This window comes from Hyalella azteca, unplaced genomic scaffold (genome assembly GCF_000764305.2).
Source record: "Hyalella azteca isolate HAZT.00-mixed unplaced genomic scaffold, Hazt_2.0.2 contig17687, whole genome shotgun sequence".
NCBI classification, from domain to species: domain Eukaryota; kingdom Metazoa; phylum Arthropoda; class Malacostraca; order Amphipoda; family Hyalellidae; genus Hyalella; species Hyalella azteca.
Window position 1 is genome coordinate 146,567 of NW_025947462.1, and position 20,882 is coordinate 167,448.

The following is a 20,882-nucleotide window of genomic DNA, read 5'->3' on the forward strand; positions in this document are numbered from 1 at the left end:
CATATTAGTATTAAATTGTTCATTCGTTGTTTTCAGAAACCGTTACAATAATCTACAAGTTTTCACTCCAAACAATAATTAAGCCATATTCTTACATCAGCGAAAAGTCGACAGGATGAAAATTCGAATTTGATTGATCAGCCATAAGTCGTCATGCAGGTTTAATAAACGCTAAGCAATTCAACGATTAACTTATATATAGAAGCGGCAAACTCACCCATTTGTTCTTTGTCGAGCCAAACTTGAGTCTGGGCAGCTGAGAGTTCGAAATTGTGGTAGGGATCCTCATTGTATACAGCGAATAATACAACAATAAATGATCAGATCGTGGTAAAGTAAAGCCAATCACTCGTAGTCTTCGATAAGTTAAAGCCTTCTGATCGCTAAACAATCGGATAATTTCAACAGAAAACGACGCTTGTCGGCTGCGTTCTCGATAAGCTCGGAGCTTTACAGCATGACACATGAAATTTTAAAACGTAACCTGAAAGTTAATAGATTCATGAAAGATTATTTGTACAGCACTTGAATACGTTCTTCATAAAAAAAGGAAAACGAAATTAAAAATGAATAAGTTGCATGAAAAACAAAGGGCACCGATCCGAAAGAATAATTTTGCTGATTATATTTGATATTTAATAAATTAATTTGATTGACTTCGTAAGTAGGTTCAATGACCCAAGATTGCAAAACTGCATCAAATAATTCGGATTTGCCGTGTTCTGTTAGTATGATTCCATATGATCATATTCTTAGAAGTGAGCTGTAATGCCAACATAAACATTCTATTAACTGGTATCCAACCTACGTGTGATGTATTTAGTTATGCACATCTACATCCTACCACCACGGTCGCAAAGGCTCGACTGCCGGAGCACGCGGGTTGCCCGCCTTATATAGAGTAGCTAATTGTGTGGCAGCAGCAGCAGTACCGATCGTGACGTAAGACAGACCCTTGGGAACATTTGGCACCAGCTTGACACTCTCTGAGAAGAAACCCTAATTCTAAACCAATACGGCGAGCGTGAGAATTAAATCTCTGAATTTCCCAGAGCTTAGAGAAATTAGGTAAATCATTAGAGTTTGCAAGTTCTCGGAACAAATATAAATTCTAAGGCTGAGAATAAAAAAGTTATGAGAACACTTTTTCACACAAATGATACCAACGGATGCTGAAGTATGACATTGTATTTCAATTATGCTAATAAGAAGGAATATTCTTCAACATTTCTGTCGTTTTTTACAATGAGTGCATTGCAAATGAAAATGAAATTCAACCTCCAAATCAGAGTCACTATAATCTTATAACCAGCTACATTGTTTTCTCATAATGTACTCTGCTACCACCAGCACATGCTCGATGTTTAACGATGTTTCATCGTAATTTTCATATGGTTTGAGGTACTTAAAGCTTCATGAAATGAATAAGCATTGTTTCTAATCACGCTAAAAATTCAGACTCAAAAGTTCCAGAATTCAAATTCATTGTATAGAGTATTGTAATGATGATAAATCTGAAATGAACGGAGATGGATTACTCGATTGAAGTAAAGCTATTTTCAGTTAAATAAAAAAAATTAAAATAGAAAAGGCCTAAAATTAATATTAGCAAAATCATCGAAATAATAGACAGATCTGAGGACCATATCTAATACCGTATTGAAAATATTATCTAATATATGTCATAATAAATTGAATATTTTATTAAAAATTGAAAACCTGACAAATTTGATACAAACAAATCGAAATCACCAGCACCCACGAATTATTCAAGGGTTAATATACGATGGATAAAAATTCAAAGGAAGCTACATTCCTCAACAGAATCCGGTAATGAGAGGTCAATATATTAAAATGTACGCTACAATGTATAAAGTGCATGGGCAAACCCACGTTATTTTATGGCTCGTACGTACTCGTATATTCCATCTTTACATCAATTCACACACGTGATACCGGATCTCGGATGTGTGTATAGTGTATACGTTGTATGAAGCTTACGTTCATTCACAGAAACCAAGGTCGGGGGATCTCCAATGCTCTCTGTGCGTGCTGCTTCAAAACTATCGCCTGTTTTTTTTTTAATTTTAACGGTAATTAATAAATAAACGTTTAATTAATTCAAATGCTTTGATTAATTCGAAATTTTTCAAGTTTAAAGTTTTTATTATCTTTTTTAATAAATAGTTGAAAATTATTGATTACCTTTTAAGAAGGTAATCAATAATTCTTGTGGAACTTTGTTTGAAAATGTCAATAAGTTTGAAAGGCACATATTTTGCTATACCATTATGAATTTATCGCGCATTATCTTTCAAATTTGCAAAAATCCGCGAAGATCTCAAACTCGTTTGGAAAAAATGGATTGCATTTCTACAGATGTAATAAATCACAATTATTTTGTTACCCATTCCGGATTAGCCATATCATCGTTCAAACTTTCATTGAACCGTAGTAACTTCTACGATGTAAGACCATCATAATTACTGGAGAGTGAAGTCTGCACTCGTGGAGGTTTACATTCCATTGTGAATTGTGAAGTAACCGACGACACAACGAGCCATTGTTAAGAAATCCCGCCTGTAGATTACGTTCATAGTCTTCATCTAGGCACACTATTACAAATAACATTGCCGTAGCAATATAATCTTCATTATATCCGTGCGTGGATTGCAGTACACGAGAAATAGTGAAATGTAGAGCATGAATAACACAGGTGGAGTTGGTCATGAGTCAGGACTTGCGGCGCTCACGGAAACATAGCAGGCGGATGTGCAGAGAACGGATGTATCAATTGAACTTAGTCACAGCTCAATGAGATGCACAGCTGAGGACCAGCCTCTGCATAGTGCATATTGTATGAGTCATGGTTTTATTAAGGTGAATAACTTAAAATTTTATTGATAAAAATATATCGCCGACTATGGGGGGTCTATTTTCGATAATATAAATTTTGTTTTTGCCAGTATAAATAACGATATGAAGCATAACCCAATGCAATATAATAAATAAATATAATAATAAAAATTCAATATATAAATAAATATATGATAAAATAAATTTTGTTTATGCCAGTATAAATAACGATATGAAGCATAACCCAATGCAATATAATTAATAAATCCCAACAATCAATGACAGGCTAAGTTTGGCCTATTATGCAGCGTCGACACTTCTATAGGTACATTATTATACTATACTACACGATTCTACTATACAAATTGAAAGTGCAGTAAACCTGCTTGGCTCCAAAAATAGCAAGGCTTGAGCTTGCCGTGTCGCATTGAAGACGAGAGGACAAATGAGTCACTGCATGAGGCTGAGAAACTCAGATCGGAAATTTGCGCAAGAGTCTTGGCGACGGAGTCACCGCAATCATTATGGCACGGAGGAGAAGGCTTGTCCAGCCCTGTTTAAAACAACAGTCTCTGTCACAAGCTAACATCAATAGTGAAACTCTCATGTTATTCTCACGCGAACAAACTAGCACGGTTAATGAACATCCTATTAGACTTACGGCTACACCCACACAAAATATTAACAGTTAGCATACCTAAAGTATGACTTATTTCACCATAAAAAAACACAGTATATTTTAATCAGCAATAACGCAACATATTACACATAACTACTTAACCAAATTATACGAAATTATTTTATGAACTGCAAATATTTAGAGAAACTAGTAATAATATAGCAAACCGCAACAAAAAGATCATACGTTATTACACGATTACATAGATGATGCGAGTCCAAACTAAGTGGTGAATAAAAAATGAGAGCTAACTGAACGAACGGCTACACATCAGACACGCAACACAGCAGACTCAGTAGACGCTACACATCAGACACGCAACACAGCAGACTCAGTAGACGCTACACATCAGACACACAACACAGCAGACTCAGTCGAGGCGCTGGCAATGGAGGCGCCGGTAAGGATTACGGCAGCTACGAGACGATTGCTCACACTCGCCTGTACGGCGCTGTCTCGCCGTGTCTTGCTTTCGGAAATCACATAACACGAAAACAATTCAACGATGGTAGTGTAATACCGAAATTTAGGCGTTTTCCATTTTCTAATCTATATATTAGATTTTTTTACATATGTAGATTGCATATTTCAATCTGTACATATTTATATTTCATACTATACATATATATCATTACTATACAATAGGTATTTCAAATAAATATGTCAAGATATATTTCCAATGATTAGGAAATATGTTTGTGAATGTCTCAGGAATTATATCATAACTTATGACGAGTATTGAACATAAATACGTGAATCTTCGAAAATAAATAATTTTACGTGCTAAACTGTTTATATTTTATTTATTTGGTTTAGTTCAGTTTCAGAAGTTGCTTTTACTCTACCATTGTCTTAAATCTTTATCCTCTCCAGAATAGAGGAAATTGTAAAGATAAGCAACTTAAATAAAAATGATTAAGAAACAATCTTTCAACAGTTCCATGAACCAATGCATGGAAAACATGTTCAGTGTTTTACAAGTGTAAGCGCCGTATGAAATCTAGGAACGCATGCTATTTTTACAATAAAAATGCAACGTCACTCAATTTTTTCATCGTCGATCAAGCCATCTCAGGTACCGTATGCACTCATGAATGCGGGTTAACGTAAACCCGAGCTGCATGAAATATAAAATATTAGACGTCGTGTCAATTGTAACACACGCAAAAGCTTGAAATGCGACAACGCTGGATAGAAAAATAGGTTCGTATACGTAGAACTGATCTATAAATAAAAATTATCATACTACTGCCACGAATACCTCGCTGAGCTCATCTTGTTTCAATTTCATCATAATTATTGAACATTCAACAATTCTAATTAAATATCTCGTTTATAATCAAGATATTCGTCCTTAAATTGTAAGCATTACAGCATCTGTCTCGATTCCACTCTTTTTTAATCTGTTCGAAGCTTTCACATTGATGTTTGAGATTATAAAATAAATACTGAGTAGAAAAATACCAACGGAAATGTCTTAAATGGAGATAATAAAATTTTAGCCAAGGAGGTCAGTCGTAAATTCCGTTGACAGTTACTATCGCCTGCTGGCGATAGTAAAAAAGAATAAAAAAGTTAGAGAATAGAAAAAAATTAGGACTAAAAATTTTGTATGGGGACGAATTCCATCTTGGGTTGCAAATAAAACGGTAAAGGAAAAATATCACAAAAGTGTTCAAGGATTTCCATTTCTCGAGGTCATTCTGTCCATGCAATCTCATAAAATAACAGAGCAGCTCGCCAACACTATAAATCATTGCATTGCAACCATTGCATTACAGGCAAAACGAACCTGAATTATTTCACCCGAGGTAAATAAGAGGCTGTGAACATGATTAAAAAGTTGTTAAATTTAAGGGGCCGATAATTGATATTCCTTATTCTGTTCGTAAAAACGATTTGTTCAAGCATGGAACACCCAAGAAGTGCCGATTACACACCAAGATGCGTTGATCAGGGACAAAATCAAGCGACCATGAGTTGACCACAGTTGCATGAGAATGCATTAAGCAGATAATAAGACAAGAGATAACTTTAAGTTTAGTTCAGTAGCATGTAAACATGAGCGTTAGTGGGCGGAACCACACAAGAGAACGCCCTTAAAAAACACGGTTTCATTTTCTTCACATTGTAACTTTTTTTAAGTTATCGCTAACTGGACGTACCGCCATGCAACTTGAGCAGCGCTCTCGTTTAACGAACCAATATCAGATGAAAAAGAATTTGGTGAACACTCTTGGGTCTCGCCTACCTAAACTGGAGAAACTCATCTTTAACTCGACTTCGTAAAACGAACATCGCCTTCAAATCGACACTCATGAGCAGGCTTTTGCTACCAAAGCCTAACCTCAAAGATGTCGACAATACACTCCCGTTTCATACCTACTTTCATTCGGCCCTGATTTATTTTTAGATACAAATTTAAATAATCTTGGAGAGTAAATATTCTCTTGAGACGGCATAAGTAGAAGTAAACATAACTAGCCTTCAATAGTATATGACTTAACATGATTCTAATACCCATATTCTACCAAGACTTTGAGACTGTCACTAAACAAAAGTTGTATGCGTAGAATCAGCAATTATAACTCAGTCTTCACTTAATCGCAAAAAAATATTCGTTGAATGACTCGATTTACTAGCTCGAATTTTCAATGTAACAGAAAGCTGCGCCAATCATCAATTCACAAAGTCGCACCTGCTATACCTGGGTTAGGTGATGTATTCGAAAAAATTGGTTTTTCGATCATCAAAGCGAAACAGAATTTTTGGGCAATGAATTATATCATCATCATATATAAAAACATGAAAAAAAACTCGTTAATTCTCCCAACCGATTTGAAAACAAACAAGAAATTTCATTGGTTAAGTTTAAAATTTGAATCAATACTCCATATTATATTGTTAATATTTGAAAAATTACCTCGCTGCCCCCATACCCCCCCCCCCAAAAAAAATAGTCATCAGGAAGTCAAGGATGAGTTGTTTAATAACAAAAATAATAATGTGTAAATAATAATATTTCACGCAATAAAGTTGGAGCTGAAATATAGAAGGTTATAAATCAACCACACTAGCGATGTGGTCTCTCAGATCCCTCCATCAGAACGAAGGTCGCGGCGCAAGTAATGCCTGCGTCGGCTGTACCGTTAGCGGCTCGCGTGCCGACCCCGGACGGCCGCACAACATCGCGCACGAGGAAGGAGGCTGTGATAATTTTTCTTTATGCTAAAGCAGTGAATTTTCAACTGATACCGTGATACGGAATAATTTTAGTAATGGGGATAATTAATGATATAAGGCAGCAAGGATTTCATAAAATAAGTAAAGAGAAAAAAATTATACGTATAGTTCAAAGTGGGAATTGTTTAAACAAAATTTACCTCTTTGGGTCAGGAAATTAGTTGTGGGAGAGTAAAAATTGAGGCATGTACATGATTTCACGCGATGGAGTAGGAAATATTTGATTTTACGAATTAACTTCTTATGTGCAGACGATGCCAAGTCGGTAATACCAAATAAGTCTAATTCTAAAATTATTAAATTACATCGGTAACTTTCAAAGTTCGCTGATAAAAGTATTGAACTAATAAGATGAGAATTTGCAAGGACAATGTTTCGACATAGCAATGAATCTAGGTGATAATCTTCCAAAATAACGTTGATTAATGTTAATGTTAACGCGAATTTAACTGATTACAGTACTCATCAATCGACTCCCAAGCTTCATTTCATTATATTTGTTTTCATTCTTCACATACCAGAGCTACCGAATACGACCGTGAGGGAGCTTCAAGTAAAACGCAGTTATTCACAACCAAAAACATCACCTGAATATAAAAAAAACATCAAAAGCACTTACCTTTTTAATAAACTGCTCACGTGCACCGAAAGGTGCGATCGAGAACCTTTTTATTGAGATCGGATTCGATCCCACGGGCGTCTGTTGAACCATGTCTATAAATTTGTGTTAAATTTGTCACTGCGAAAACACTTCACTCAACTAGAGACACACCGACACAACGTGATTCTTGCGAAACCGGGAGTATTCACTAGCATCAATAATCCAACTGCGTATCATGAAATTTCTGAGGTGCTTATTATCGAAGATACTTTGACAGTCATCAGTAGCTATTATTATTGAACGCTGAAACAAAATTGCAGAAATAAAATAAATAAAATAAAATTACGCTGAAACAAAATCAGAATCTCAACCTAGGTTGGTGATTTAATTTCCCGGAATGGCTTTTGATCATGTAGATGTGATGCAAGAAAACGTGGTTGAAATTAATCACAATTTGATGCGGATACAATTCAAGAAAATGTGTTATTATTTACAAAATAGAATTTTGCATTTCTCTATTCATGAGACGGGGCTTGCGAAGAGTTTATTTACAGAGTATTTGTTAAAGCTTACAGTGTATTTGTCAAGGGCTACAGTGAATTTGTCAAGGTCTACATTGTATTAGTCAAGGTTTACAGTTTATTTGTCAAAGCTTACAGTGTATTTGTCAAGGTCTACAGTGAATTTGCCAAGGTCTCAAGGTGTACATTGTATTTGTCAAGGTTTACAGTTTATTTGTCAAGGTCTACAGTTTATTTGTCAAGGTTTACAGTGTATTTATCAAGGTTTACAGTGTATTTGTCAAGGTTAACAGTTTGTCAAGGCTCTCGGTTCAATTGCGTCAAGAACAGCCGACGTAAAGCCTGAGGATGCAACCCTGCAGCACGGGGCACAGGCATGCGCGCTGAGAAGGAGGGCTCGGTGGCCCGCAACTCCAAGTGTCCAAGGTCACCACACCACAACACCAGACAACGCGACGCTCTACCATGGCGGCTCATCCTTTAGTTCTAAACTTCTAACAGGCACGTTCAGGTAGGAATCTATTACAAAGTATGGTCTGTAAATATTACACAACACTATATCTTATCATTTTTGTGTGACTTATCTTGTTATTTGAAATGGTACTATTATGAAGGCATACATTTGACATTGTAATTGATTCGTTAAATCCAATGGTTCACGAGTTGTTATTAACATTTCGACTGATGGCTGCGGCAGGAAATTGAGGAGCGAAGGAAAGTGTTTGTCAGCCACGATTTTTAAGAACGAACGTTTCATGACAACAATTTTATAATAAACCGAACGTACATCGATAAAAATTTCAAGAAAAGTCTTTATTGACGCATGAATTCTAAATTATTCACCAAAGTTTACGAGGTCTCCCGAAAATAGCAGGTATGCATTGATTTAAATAAAAAAAATTAATCGCATATTTTTGTTACAAGATCTTCAAGTTATTTTATCAGGAACTATACAACGACAGTGGGAAATCGACGATTCTCATAGGCAGGCTCATAACACGGAATGTCGATTAATTTCAAAACTACAGCCTCAGCCAGACAAAATTTCGCATATTAACGATGCACTTATAAGGATGTGACTTATCTGGTATACTAACAGAGTCATTTACCATAGAAAAACTTAGTCAAGTTGTCATTGTGAATGCGGAAACACTTCAGCCCAAGACTAAATCTTTTTATCACATGAGTCCGATGCTAGATTTGACTTAAATTGAGGTTGTACACAAGCATAACAAATAATTTTTTGATCACACAGGTTCTCGGAACTTCTGCTACCGTAGTGCATTCAGTGATAAGTGTCAAGTGATAAAAGTGATGTCGAAAATTGTATGTTCAACTGTCTCGACACATTCAATGTTAGTACAAAATAATTTGGCATGCAGGTATCAATTATTTATGTATCCTCGTGCAAATAAAAACTGGGATGTACTCATGAGATGGAAACGAAAATGTGTCGATTAAACTCGAGCAATAAATAGGCTTGTGACCCCAGAGATGAGACGGAACTTAGGAGCCTGCGGTCGATCGGTGTCGCGTGCGTCTCGTGTGTTCCTATTAACCTACCAAGAACAAGAATGGCTTCACGGGAACCAATTGGATAAATCTGTTGGATGCTGAAGAAGTTCCATTAAATTGCCTTGGCATTTGCATGCATTACATGACATTCACACGAGTGCCATAACTAAGTAGAGAGGCTGCTGCGTTAGTCTAGCATGCCATAAAATATATTTAACTCTGTCCTAATTATTCATTACGACTAAGCCTAAACATACAGTATCAAACGACGGGATACCTATGCTTATTTTCTTTAGTTCTTCCACCGAAAATTCATGAGACACGTCATTAAAATCTTCTAAATAAGGTATTGGAGCACGCACACGTATACCCGGAACTGCGATCAGGCAACAACTGGCAGCCGTGGCGGGAGTTGAGAGCTAGCAGGACGCGGTTGCTCTCTAGCTGCTGCCGCCTCTGAACGTTACCAAGAAGACGGTCATGCCTGATGCCGCGTCATGGCTACGGAATTTGGGGCTGCATCAGGAACGTATTCACAATTGATGCAATTTTGAGAGACTAGTAACAGTGTGCTTGGGGCTGGGTCAGAAACGTGTTCACACTTGATGCAATATTGAGATTTGAGAGAACGGTGACAGTGTGCTTGGGGCTGGATCAGAACCGTGTTCACACTTCATGTAATATTGAGAGAACAGTAACAGTGTATAGATGAACTAAGATGCGAGTAGAGATTTTGTCAGGGGATTGCTGTCCTAAAACCGGTCAAGTTATGCTCTATAAACACATCTCACAAAATCAATAAGAAAAAAACGTTTTGAGAATAAAACTCGAAAAACGGAACACTAGCAAACGGTGGTAGGAATCAATTTGAATTGTTAAATAACTCAAAAAATTTCTCGCTAAACGAACATGATTTTCTGTCGATTAGCAATAAAATTCACTTTGAAAAGTAGTTCAACAATTAGATGAGATTTGTTCGAAGCTTTCATCTGAGGAAATTCCATATAAATGCTCTCATCTCGATCATGAGGCCAACAGAGTGTATTCGCTGGAGTGCATCCTCAATTGCGGTAAATTTAATTTCTAGGAATGGTTTTCGATCATGAAGATACGATACAAAAAAACTCTGATTCAGTTTCAGAAGTTGATGCAGATAAGATTTGTGAAAATATGGTATAATAATCATAAGGAAATAATAAATAAGCTAATACGACTTTAGAAAACCATAGACCCTGATAACTGCTGCGGTAGCAAGGCTCTCCTTCCTGAGACGTGACGCGATTGGTTGGCTGGAGGGGTTGGTGACGTTATGTGGCGCGTATACCTGTTGCTGGCTGCCATGATTCATGCTCTGACGCAGCGGTTGTGACATCACTCAGTTCTAAGGAAACTGCAGCTCGGTTGAATAAGAGAAAACAAACACGCGCACCGCAGTTGTTGCAGCCGATCGACTTATAAACAAGGTGATGCTATCGACGGAGGAATGAGTAAGACTCATTTTAGGTTCACGGGAATTACATGAGATTGGTCAACAAAGGACAAAATAAAAGCCGTTAATGTATTTATACGTTACCGATAAAATGACATCATACGATACATTAAAGTTTGCCGAGCATTTGCGGTCCTTAAAGTGTCTGCGGTACAGGATTTGAAAACAAAATGTACGAGTGCTGCACTGTATAATTTACGTTTAATTGATAGACGATAGTTAATAATTAGGCTATGTTCAAGAAAACACTCCGACTAATCAGTTTGCTCATACATGATTCGCGCAAAGGAAGTTTTGTGTCGTATAATATTGGTTTGTAAGCAATACAATATCGTAAATACCAGTTTTTATTGAGGTATGCTGTAAAAAATAAAATTGGACTTGTTTGATGACATTGGGACTACGATTGATTTTTTGCTACACATTTGCATAGATTAGCTTTTTAATGTCACATTTACATGAAGAAACATATGTTGCTGCGTGGATGCAAAGAAGTAGCCGGATGCGCTGTACATTTTATGTACGATGGACATTAAATAGTAAAGCTCGCAATGAAATATTGAAATGAGAGGTCGTTCAGATTATTATCAAATTATTTTCAAAGCCATTGGCGAAATTACGAGACTATTGAGTAAAAAGCAAAAGAAGCGTCGTTAAAAGGAGCAAGCATGCGTATTCAGAATCGAGTTGCGGGGAAATATAAATCCATTTAAAATCATTTCAAAATATCATACACAATGTATACTTGTTATTCATATTTAAGCATGATACGAAAATGTGCACGCATATGTTCATATGTATAAGGATATAATGGAATAAATAAAATGTTTGGAGTCGGTTGGTGAGAGTTAATTAACACTATCAAAAAGTTAATGTATATGGAAGTACAAATAGTGAATATAAGGTAGATATGCGATGGAAAAGAGTATCTCTGTTTATATTAATTCTAAATTACTTCAATAAAATAATTACTGACGGGTAAATTTCAGAGGCGACAAAGCTAGCGGAAATTTGTCGAGATTTACGCATCGGCAGTATATAAGCCACCAACACGAGCAGTAAAAGGTTAACTACCCAAGTTAACGTAACACATTTAATTACACAGGCAATACGAGCAATGGCAGTAAGCCATCAACAAGAGCAGTAAAAGGTTATCTACTCAAACGAACGTAACACATTTAATTACACAGGCAATACGAGCAATGGCAGTAAGCCATCAACAAGAGCAGTAAAAGGTTATCTACTCAAACGAACGTAACACATTTAATTACACAGGCAATACGAGCAATGGCAGTAAGCCATCTACACGAGCAGTAAAAGGTTATCTACTCAAACGAACGTAACATATTTAATTACACAGGCAATACGAGCAATGACAGTAAGCCATCAACAAGAGCAGTAAAAGGTTATCTACTCAAACGAACATAACACATTCAATTACGTGCACAGGCAATATAAGCATTGAGCCACGAGTATGCATAGTACCTGCACCGCCTGTCTAGGAATGGTTGCGAAACTTGGTGCTGCATCGCTTTTAGATTCTGGAGAACGAATCTGCAACAAATGACAGAATTAAGAAGTTTACACAATAATTTTTTTGGGGGAAAAATCGCATTGTGCACAACAGTTTGTACAGTTCAGCAATCGATTGGAGGAGAAGCACAGTAAAGAAATGTATTACTGTTTCTGGGGTGCATGTTCACTATCATGCAAGTCTTCGGCGATTTGACAGTTTCAAAATATTGTCAAATAGAGATAAGATAAATCATCAACATTGCCGAATTCATTACGAACAAATTGCTGCTTGATAATAATCAACAGTGCTTTGGTGCCGTATTGTTGCGGAAAAAAAGTTTTGACCTCCCAGGTAGCAATCTTATGGAAATGTCCAAGATGACTATCCAAATTTTATCTTATCGGCAAACTATTCGAGGAAAAACAATAATCAAAAATACAAATTATAATTTATCTGACATTAAGATTATCACTAATGGATAAATTATTTGATCTGTACCAAGAAAAAAAGGTTACAAATGAGCATATATAGTCTGAGTCTCAAAAGATTGAAGCGGATGAAAAATATACAAAATTTACTTTTGAAGCAGCTGGCAGAGGACAATACGACACCAAAGCCTCATCATCAGAGCTGGGCAGCGCTACTTTGAAATGTAGCGGCGCTACCGCTACCGCTACATGCTCTAAATGTAGCGGGCGCTACCGCTACCGCTAAACCCACTATATAGTAGCGAGCGCTGTCGCTACCGCTACAGTAAAATGTAGCGCCGCTACATTAGCCGCTACAATGGCCAAAATTATTGGAAATCCATAAATATTTATTCTGCTATTGGGATTAACTCATAAACATTTAATGATAATAAAACATTTTCAAAACATATCACTGCAACTTTATTGCAATTAACCTAACCGAACTAGTACGGGTTAGATACTGTAAATAAAAGTTAGTTATTTTTATGTTTTACCTTCCCTACATAGATTTCTACTTAAATCTACCAATCTCAAAAATTATCCACACATACATATAAAAAATCAGTCTTTTATTTGTATATATATGTGAATTATTTTGAGATTGGTAGATTAAAGTAGACATCCATGTAGGGAAGGTGAAACATAAAAATAACTGTGTAAAAATAACTGTAAGCAAACTAAAAAATGAAAAAATACCTGTAAGTGGTAACTGGTAACAACTTAACAAGTAACAACTAACGTGTTGACACTAGTAACAGGCTGAGGTTGACAACATTACACCGAAATCTTTCGTACAGATATATTCTGTAATTTATATTATGTATGTATCATGCTGATTTTTAAATAATATTTGATACTATTAAGTAAAATCTAACGGCTTTATCTATAAATGTAGCGGTAGCGCTGTAGCGGCAAAACCTCGTATCGCTACTTAAATATGTAGCGGGCGTTACCGCTACCGCTACATGTAGCGCGCTACTGCCCACCTCTGCTCATCATCATGCCAATAGTGGATGAAACAGCCCACAGTTGGCCAAAAATATTAAGCCTCAGGTCATGACTTCTTGTTTGAAACTTGAATACTCGGCATTTTCTTTGGAAAACAGCGAGCCCAAACACGCAATTTCACGATGGATTTCTAAAAATCGCGGGCGGGTGAAAAATTTTGTTTTGTCTTTGTGATAGTTGAGAGTTTGGGACAATTTCAGCTCAACTAATAGTAGAAGATGTAAAATTTTCTAGCCATGTAGTATAATTTAGTAGTAGAATTCTCCAGCAATGATAAACACAGCTTGATATTTTACATGGTATAACTTATAAATAAATAGTAAACATCCCACAACCTCAACACGAGCTAAATCTACATATTAGCGCCTGTTCACGAATTTCACTTTATTAACTGCCTTCACACTTGATGCGTCAAAAATATACGACACCATGCATCAAAGTATATATGCATATATATGCATCAAAGTATATATAGAGGCAACTAGATATTTCGAGGACGCTGGAACCGCATAGAAAACCGTCTACGACAATGTCCTACGGGTGACACACGAATGGATCGACACTCCTTCAATCAAATTAACGGCTTAATCTTTTTAACAATTGATTTTATGGTATAGATAATTTTGATTGATCTTTTATTATTCCTTATTAGACGATTTGTTAATAATTTGGACTAGGGCAATGGTCAGTCCAATTGAGTTTTCTACTAACTGCGATACCTTTTGAAACAGAAAATTTGAGCTGATAGGGGGTCCTGTTTTGAACTTTGTAGATTTCAAGTTGATAATTCAAAAGAAGTTTTGAAGAACAGGCCAAAGTCACTAAAGTTTGGACTAAAAAAATTTAGGTTTCATCTGCTCACATTTGTAGGCAACTTTTAAAATTTCTCATTAAAAAAGCCTATCAATTGTTGAATAATAATTGACAATAATATGTGCTGAAAAATAAGTAAATTTCGTCTTACGCAAGGACTTTATCTGATCTCCGTTGGACACTTTGACTTTTCGAGTGAAGTTGAACAGAGAAAAAATTATGTTGGACGTTCCGTAACTGACTCATAATAGGAAATCTAAACGGAGAAGAAATCATTTTAAATTTGTTTTATCACATTTCAAGTTGGACTATTTTTATTGATAATCCAAGGTTTAATTTAAGAGCGATTTATTTTCATTCTGAAATAGTAATTTTATTCTTAGCATCGTCTAAGGGAAAAAATGTAATGTCGTCACACAGAAATATCAACTGCATGCGCTATTGCTCGATTATCATATATTTTTTAAGTGATCGATTATATTTTCTTCCCTTTTCCGCATTTCCCCAATGATTTAGACTATTTATTCATAATTTGAGCATTTATGTTGTATAAATTCTTATTTAGCATTGCCGTTCATTTAAAACAATTTCAAAAATGACCAATGCCAAAAATACAATCAACCTTAATCATAATCATATATACTTACGATGTTATTCAATATTTATACGCCCTATACCAGCACCACTGTGCATTCGTTGATATAATGAACAAATATTCTCGACTACCCACATGGAAGCCTTGCTCGAGCTAGTGAAATATAATCTAACAATTCAGCGATCAAAATCTAGCGATGACACACAACGAAGCTTCAAAAGATGCGAGCAGTTATGATCTGATGCAAGTATTATTAAAATGATGGAACTATCATTGCTGTAAGCATGAGCAATAGATCACGGCAGTCGGAGGGCGGAGTGACCAGTCCATATAGAATAAACTCATCGCCCGGGTTACTGGAAGATCGGACCACGTCGCTGGAGATGATACTTGTGTTTTCCGTTCACTTGTAATATAAATTTATATTCAATAATTATATGCAGTAACGCACTCATCATTCACTGGAGGTTTGAATTTCAACAATGCTGTTGAGAAGAGTAGCAAAGCTGAGTTTATGTGTAGAGAATGCTGGTCTCTCTGTAATTTAGATCTTGAGTGGACATTTTTTGTTTTTCCCGACTGAAAAATTTACAAGTCAAATCTTGCTGTGCTGCATCGCGACCTTGTACAGTGTATGGCATGAGAATTTTTCTGCAGGAACTCTGATCATTTAACATATTCATTTACGAGTTGGTTTACACGAGTAATACCTGGTGTAAATACAAAATTTCATCCATATTCAGATAGGCTTTTTATGCCCACCGAAGTTCATCCCTTTGCTTTGCATACACATTTACTGTATGCAAAATGCACTCAGATTTCTGCCTTCAATTTCAGTCATTCTTTTGTCAATCATCGTTCACAGAAGCGATACAGAGAAAAGCATATCAGCAACAGCTAAGGGATATGCATTGGAATATCACTGTGATGAGATTCATGTGAAATTGTAGGCGCAAGACAAATGGCGCAAACGGGAAGTTCATAAGGCCAAGAGGCCCACAGGTACAACAAGAGGCACTCGGGCACAGCAAGAGGCACTCGGGCACAGCAAGAGGCACTCGGGCACAGCAAGAGGCACACAGGTACAGCATGAGGCACTCGGGTACAGCAAGAGGCACTCGGGTACAGCAAGAGGCACTCGGGTACAGCAAGAGGCACTCGGGTACAGCAAGAGGCACACGGGTACAGCAAGAGGCACTCGGGTACAGCAAGAGGCACTCAGGCACAGCAAGAGGCACACAGGCACAGCAAGAGGAGGCGCATGGGGCGCTGGTATAGACCAGGTGCCGCCCTAAGGAGTGCATCTCCTAACACAGTCACCGACTCACCGGCGTTCGTATGAATGTCGGGTTGTCATCACACGCCTTCACAACATTACAACCAACCAAGCCTCGGACGCCTTCGTCTGATATGCTGAAAAGTAATTAGGCTCTACAAATGGACAGTTTTAGTGCAAGGTTGAAAGACCTGCGTCATCCAAAAAGTAGTTCCACTACACGGAAAGTTTAAGGAACATCGGCATAGAAGTAACGATGATTATAAAGCGTTACTTTAGCCAATGGCAGGCATGGTGCAGCTCATTGAGATTTTCAGATGAAACTATGAGAAAGTTAAGAGAAGGAAGAAATGATGAACCTCAAAGTTGCAGTTTCATCAGCCCAAAATATACCTTACAGAGATGAATAATCATGGAAAAGTATTTTTTCGACGGCAGCCAAAGGCCGACGCCGGAGGTACTCTGCAAGCAGACAGGCAGGCTGGCTGGAGTAGCCAACCTTGCTCTTCTGCCCACGCACGGCCGTACAGACGCGCTCTTGCTCACAGCTCGAGGACGCGCCTCATTCACTCCAATGGAAGTTTAAATATAATTTACCTTAAAATAAAGGTAGTTGAGATAGCAGGTAAATGCAGTTCAGTTTTAAATTTTCTGCTAGCTAAGACATTGGTTAAAACAGAGGTGGTAATGCTATATCGGCTACGTATTCGACATTTACGGATGGGAAAGAGCTCATCACTGTATATGCAATACAGGGCAGTTGCAGTAGTAGCTACATTTATCATCTGAAATGAGAGCTAAATGAACAAATTTGCCCAAAATGAATTTAAGGGTTTCGCACACTAACGTTACATAGCAGATACCCGAGTTCATTAACGGAGAAATGCAAAACTATTCATTCAATCGCCGAACAAAGTAGCATGAAGATAGCACAGTAGCAATATGGTAGCATAGTAGCATGATGGTAGCATAGTAGCATGATGGTAGCATATGTGTGATTAACGCCAGTCTGAAGACTGAACTGAACTTAAGAAGGCAGCACCAGCGAATATAGATTTGTGTCAACTCGCTAAAAACCGCAGGAAAATCAGTAAGAAGGAAACAATAACCGCAACTAATACTGGAGTTTACAATGGAAATAAATTCGATTTGCTACTATTTTGAAAGACGATATAGTAAAAGATGTTAATAAACAACGAATTGACCAAAATAATCGCCAAATGTACGTAATGGTTTTTATGGACTTATTATGCTTATTAATCTAATTATTGTACAAAATAATCTGTTTTCAAATAAATATGAATAAATGTCGAACAGGTGCAATCTCTTACGGCTTGATTTTAACGTCAACACAAATCAAGACACACAAGAACGACTCGTTGAGTTTAATGCAGCGACTGAATTAATCACATCGACATAATTAAACCGTGATGCTTGGACAATCGTCTAATTGCTGGCAGATTTTTAACCTCATAGCTAATATTTGAATACTTTTAGCAAGTTTTTAGACTGAACTCATTATGAAAGGAATTGATATCAATAGGTACTAGCATGAAATTATTTGTTTTACGTGAGAGAATTGAGTTCGCTGATTCAACACCGCATCTCAACAACAGCAAAGTATAAAATATGTTCCATAACTAATGATGGTTCAAAAAATCTCTTATCCCCTTTCAAGTTATTTGGTCCGTCGCAAATAACTTAGCCTTGACCTTGAAGAAAGCCTCCTGCTGTCAAGTCACGGGGCTCTAAAAATACACAGGTTATGCCACGTAACAGAATTACTGCAGACTCAACATAAGGCCTAAAAGGCCAAAAAAAGGCGAGTGCCGCTCAGGCCGTAGTAAAATTAGCAACTTTTGTGTACATCTCGGCGTCTATATAGGGCCTGCGAGGCACCGGTATAAATCACCATACTTTATGTATATAATACGGGATCTACGGTCCACGACGCAATACGGTTAAGGCCCCAAGCTTTATAGGTATATCACAAGTATATCACACAAGGCTCAAGTAATAAGCTTTTAGATACAAAAATAATTAGCTTATACACACAAGTGTGCATGCCAGTTGTTATCTGATTCAAAAATTTGATTTTATGGTTGAGAATGAAAATTTTTTATTGCAGGGAAACAAATAGGGTTCAGGTCATCCTATAAATTCGGCGCCTAATGAACAGCTGCCAAAGCCTGTTGTGTCGAACATTGATTTCTCTTAACGCGAGTCAAAAAAGTAAATCCAAGCAAAGTTTGCAAGCTGACGGACAATCAGATTTATAGGTCAAGGTAGATAGCGTCCCGAGTATTCTCTGCAGGTGTAATTGGGTTCGTATATTTGCACAAGTAAATTGAAAAAGTTGAATGCCGCATTGTACGTAAATTCTTGTTGACATTGCTAACCAATTTCACTTGCATCTGAATACATCTTTACATTTTGAAATTAATCCTTCCTATTATTACCAAGTAGAATCTTATTAATAATAATGAGTGTTTGTGATTAATCATGATCTGGGAGAAGATTAATTACTCATACGAAAACTAACAACTACAGTAAGCTACAGCTGCAATTTAGAAGTAAATAAGCTTCACGATCGTTGATCGGTAGCTATAAGAACTAATCAATTCACACGACGATCACGTCCAAAAGTTACAATATAGAAACTAGCATTGCGATTTCTCATACTGCAGAAACAACCTGCACTGAGCTGCTGCAAATAAAGCCTTAGCATGGGCGGGTCTGATCGAGCTTATATATGGACTGACATAGCATCGAGTAGCAGGAGCTACGATGAACGCGCCCTACACTAGCGAAAGGCAGGTCTAAAAAATACACACTTACTCCTCAGATCTTATCAATGTTGAACTTCTCCCTGTATTGTTAACTGGGGGAACTTAAAGCTCTAGACTTGTAACTAATAACTCGTTCGAATCGAGAATAGTTAAGAAAGATATCATAAAAATAATACGGTAACCGACTATGTAATAAATTTGATGAGTTTCTTTTAAAACAATTGTAATAATTGTAAATGTAATTAAACTGCTTAAATTAAATGAAAAAGATGTTATATTAGGTCAATAATGAACAACAATTGATGATTTTCGAAGCGTGAAACAGTTCCTGAAAAAAAATAGAATTTAACAATAGGCCGTAGAAGAATCTAAAGCCGTTTAGGCAGGATTGCAATACATATACAGAGGCAATGAATGCAAGGGCAAGTCTCGACGATGAAAAATAATATTTACAGACAGTTTATTAGAAAATATAGTTTAAATACTTTGGCACGTTGCTGACAATCGAAGCCCGCAATTTTGATAGCCCTTCTTATAGCATCCTCCAACAAACCAGTTAAAACTTAACCTGCACAACTTTCCTGCGTCCAAAATATATCAACATAAATAATCGTTTATATAAACATCAGTGTCTTACATAAATAAACTTTATCCGGTTTATAAACTAATTCATACTCGACAAACGTGCTGCTGTTCACAATAAAACCCAAGAATTCAGTCCCTGCTTGTCAGCGATGGCAGTGAGAAATGACGGACGCCTTGTAGACGACATCTTCTATCAGGTAAACAACGACCAGTTTTAACGGTGACTCAACTGAAGACTTGAGAATATTGATGTGTCGACTAGAACAATAAAGACAATAAAGGCTCGACCGCATAATGAACACTAAAGAAATCAGCCCCACGGTATTTCCATGTCATGCTAGGCAATATAGGGGTACTGTATAATGCTAAGTTTTCACAGATGAATAAATAATGATTTTCGGTGAGTTTAAATTTGTGTCGTGAGAGTGAAGAAATCTTAGGATTTGGCCGCAAAATATTTGGAGAAATAATTAAATTAGAAAAAAAGAACGACAAGGCAAGCAATTTCATGATGTTTGAAGGTTTTAAAAATATATGTTAAAGGTAAAACCTTTATTGGTGGAAGAAGGCCAATCTAAGACGGAAAATTCATGATGTTTAGAGATACTCTTGGAAAACAGTTAATTAGTGGCGAAGTGTTGAATATTGAATTGATCACCCTCATATTTGCAAAGTAATTAAAATAAAAATATAAGTGCGAGTAAATTTTTCGAAAAAACAAAAAAAGTTTTCTAGTCACGCATTTTGCGATAATTTGTTCCAATATAAATCAAGTTAAAGTAAACCTATATATATATTAGTAGAAGGTCACTTTTGAGATGTAATTGGGCACCACTTAAAAAAAGCTCTTAACTGAAGATATATTCGTGTTTTTGCTCAAATTGCGATTGATAAAATAGACCTGCATAAAAAGAAGTCTGCCGCTG

General features: G+C 36.6%; 1 protein-coding gene across 5 annotated transcripts in view; it reads right to left on the reverse strand.

The window, feature by feature from the left end:
• The window catches only part of LOC108676824 (NAD(+) hydrolase sarm1), a 93,042-nt gene that overhangs the window by 43,953 nt on the left and 28,207 nt on the right, over positions 1–20,882 (reverse strand). For 3 of the 5 annotated variants that reach the window (XM_018164964.2, XM_018164965.2, XM_018164966.2), the window contains exon 3: positions 12,390–12,458. In XM_018164964.2, the coding sequence (XP_018020453.1) occupies positions 12,390–12,458 (69 nt within the window). Of the gene's footprint in view, positions 1–217; positions 483–7,397; positions 7,699–12,389; positions 12,459–20,882 lie in introns of those variants that run through there. The other 2 variants (XM_018164969.2, XM_018164967.2) reach the window with 2 other exon arrangements.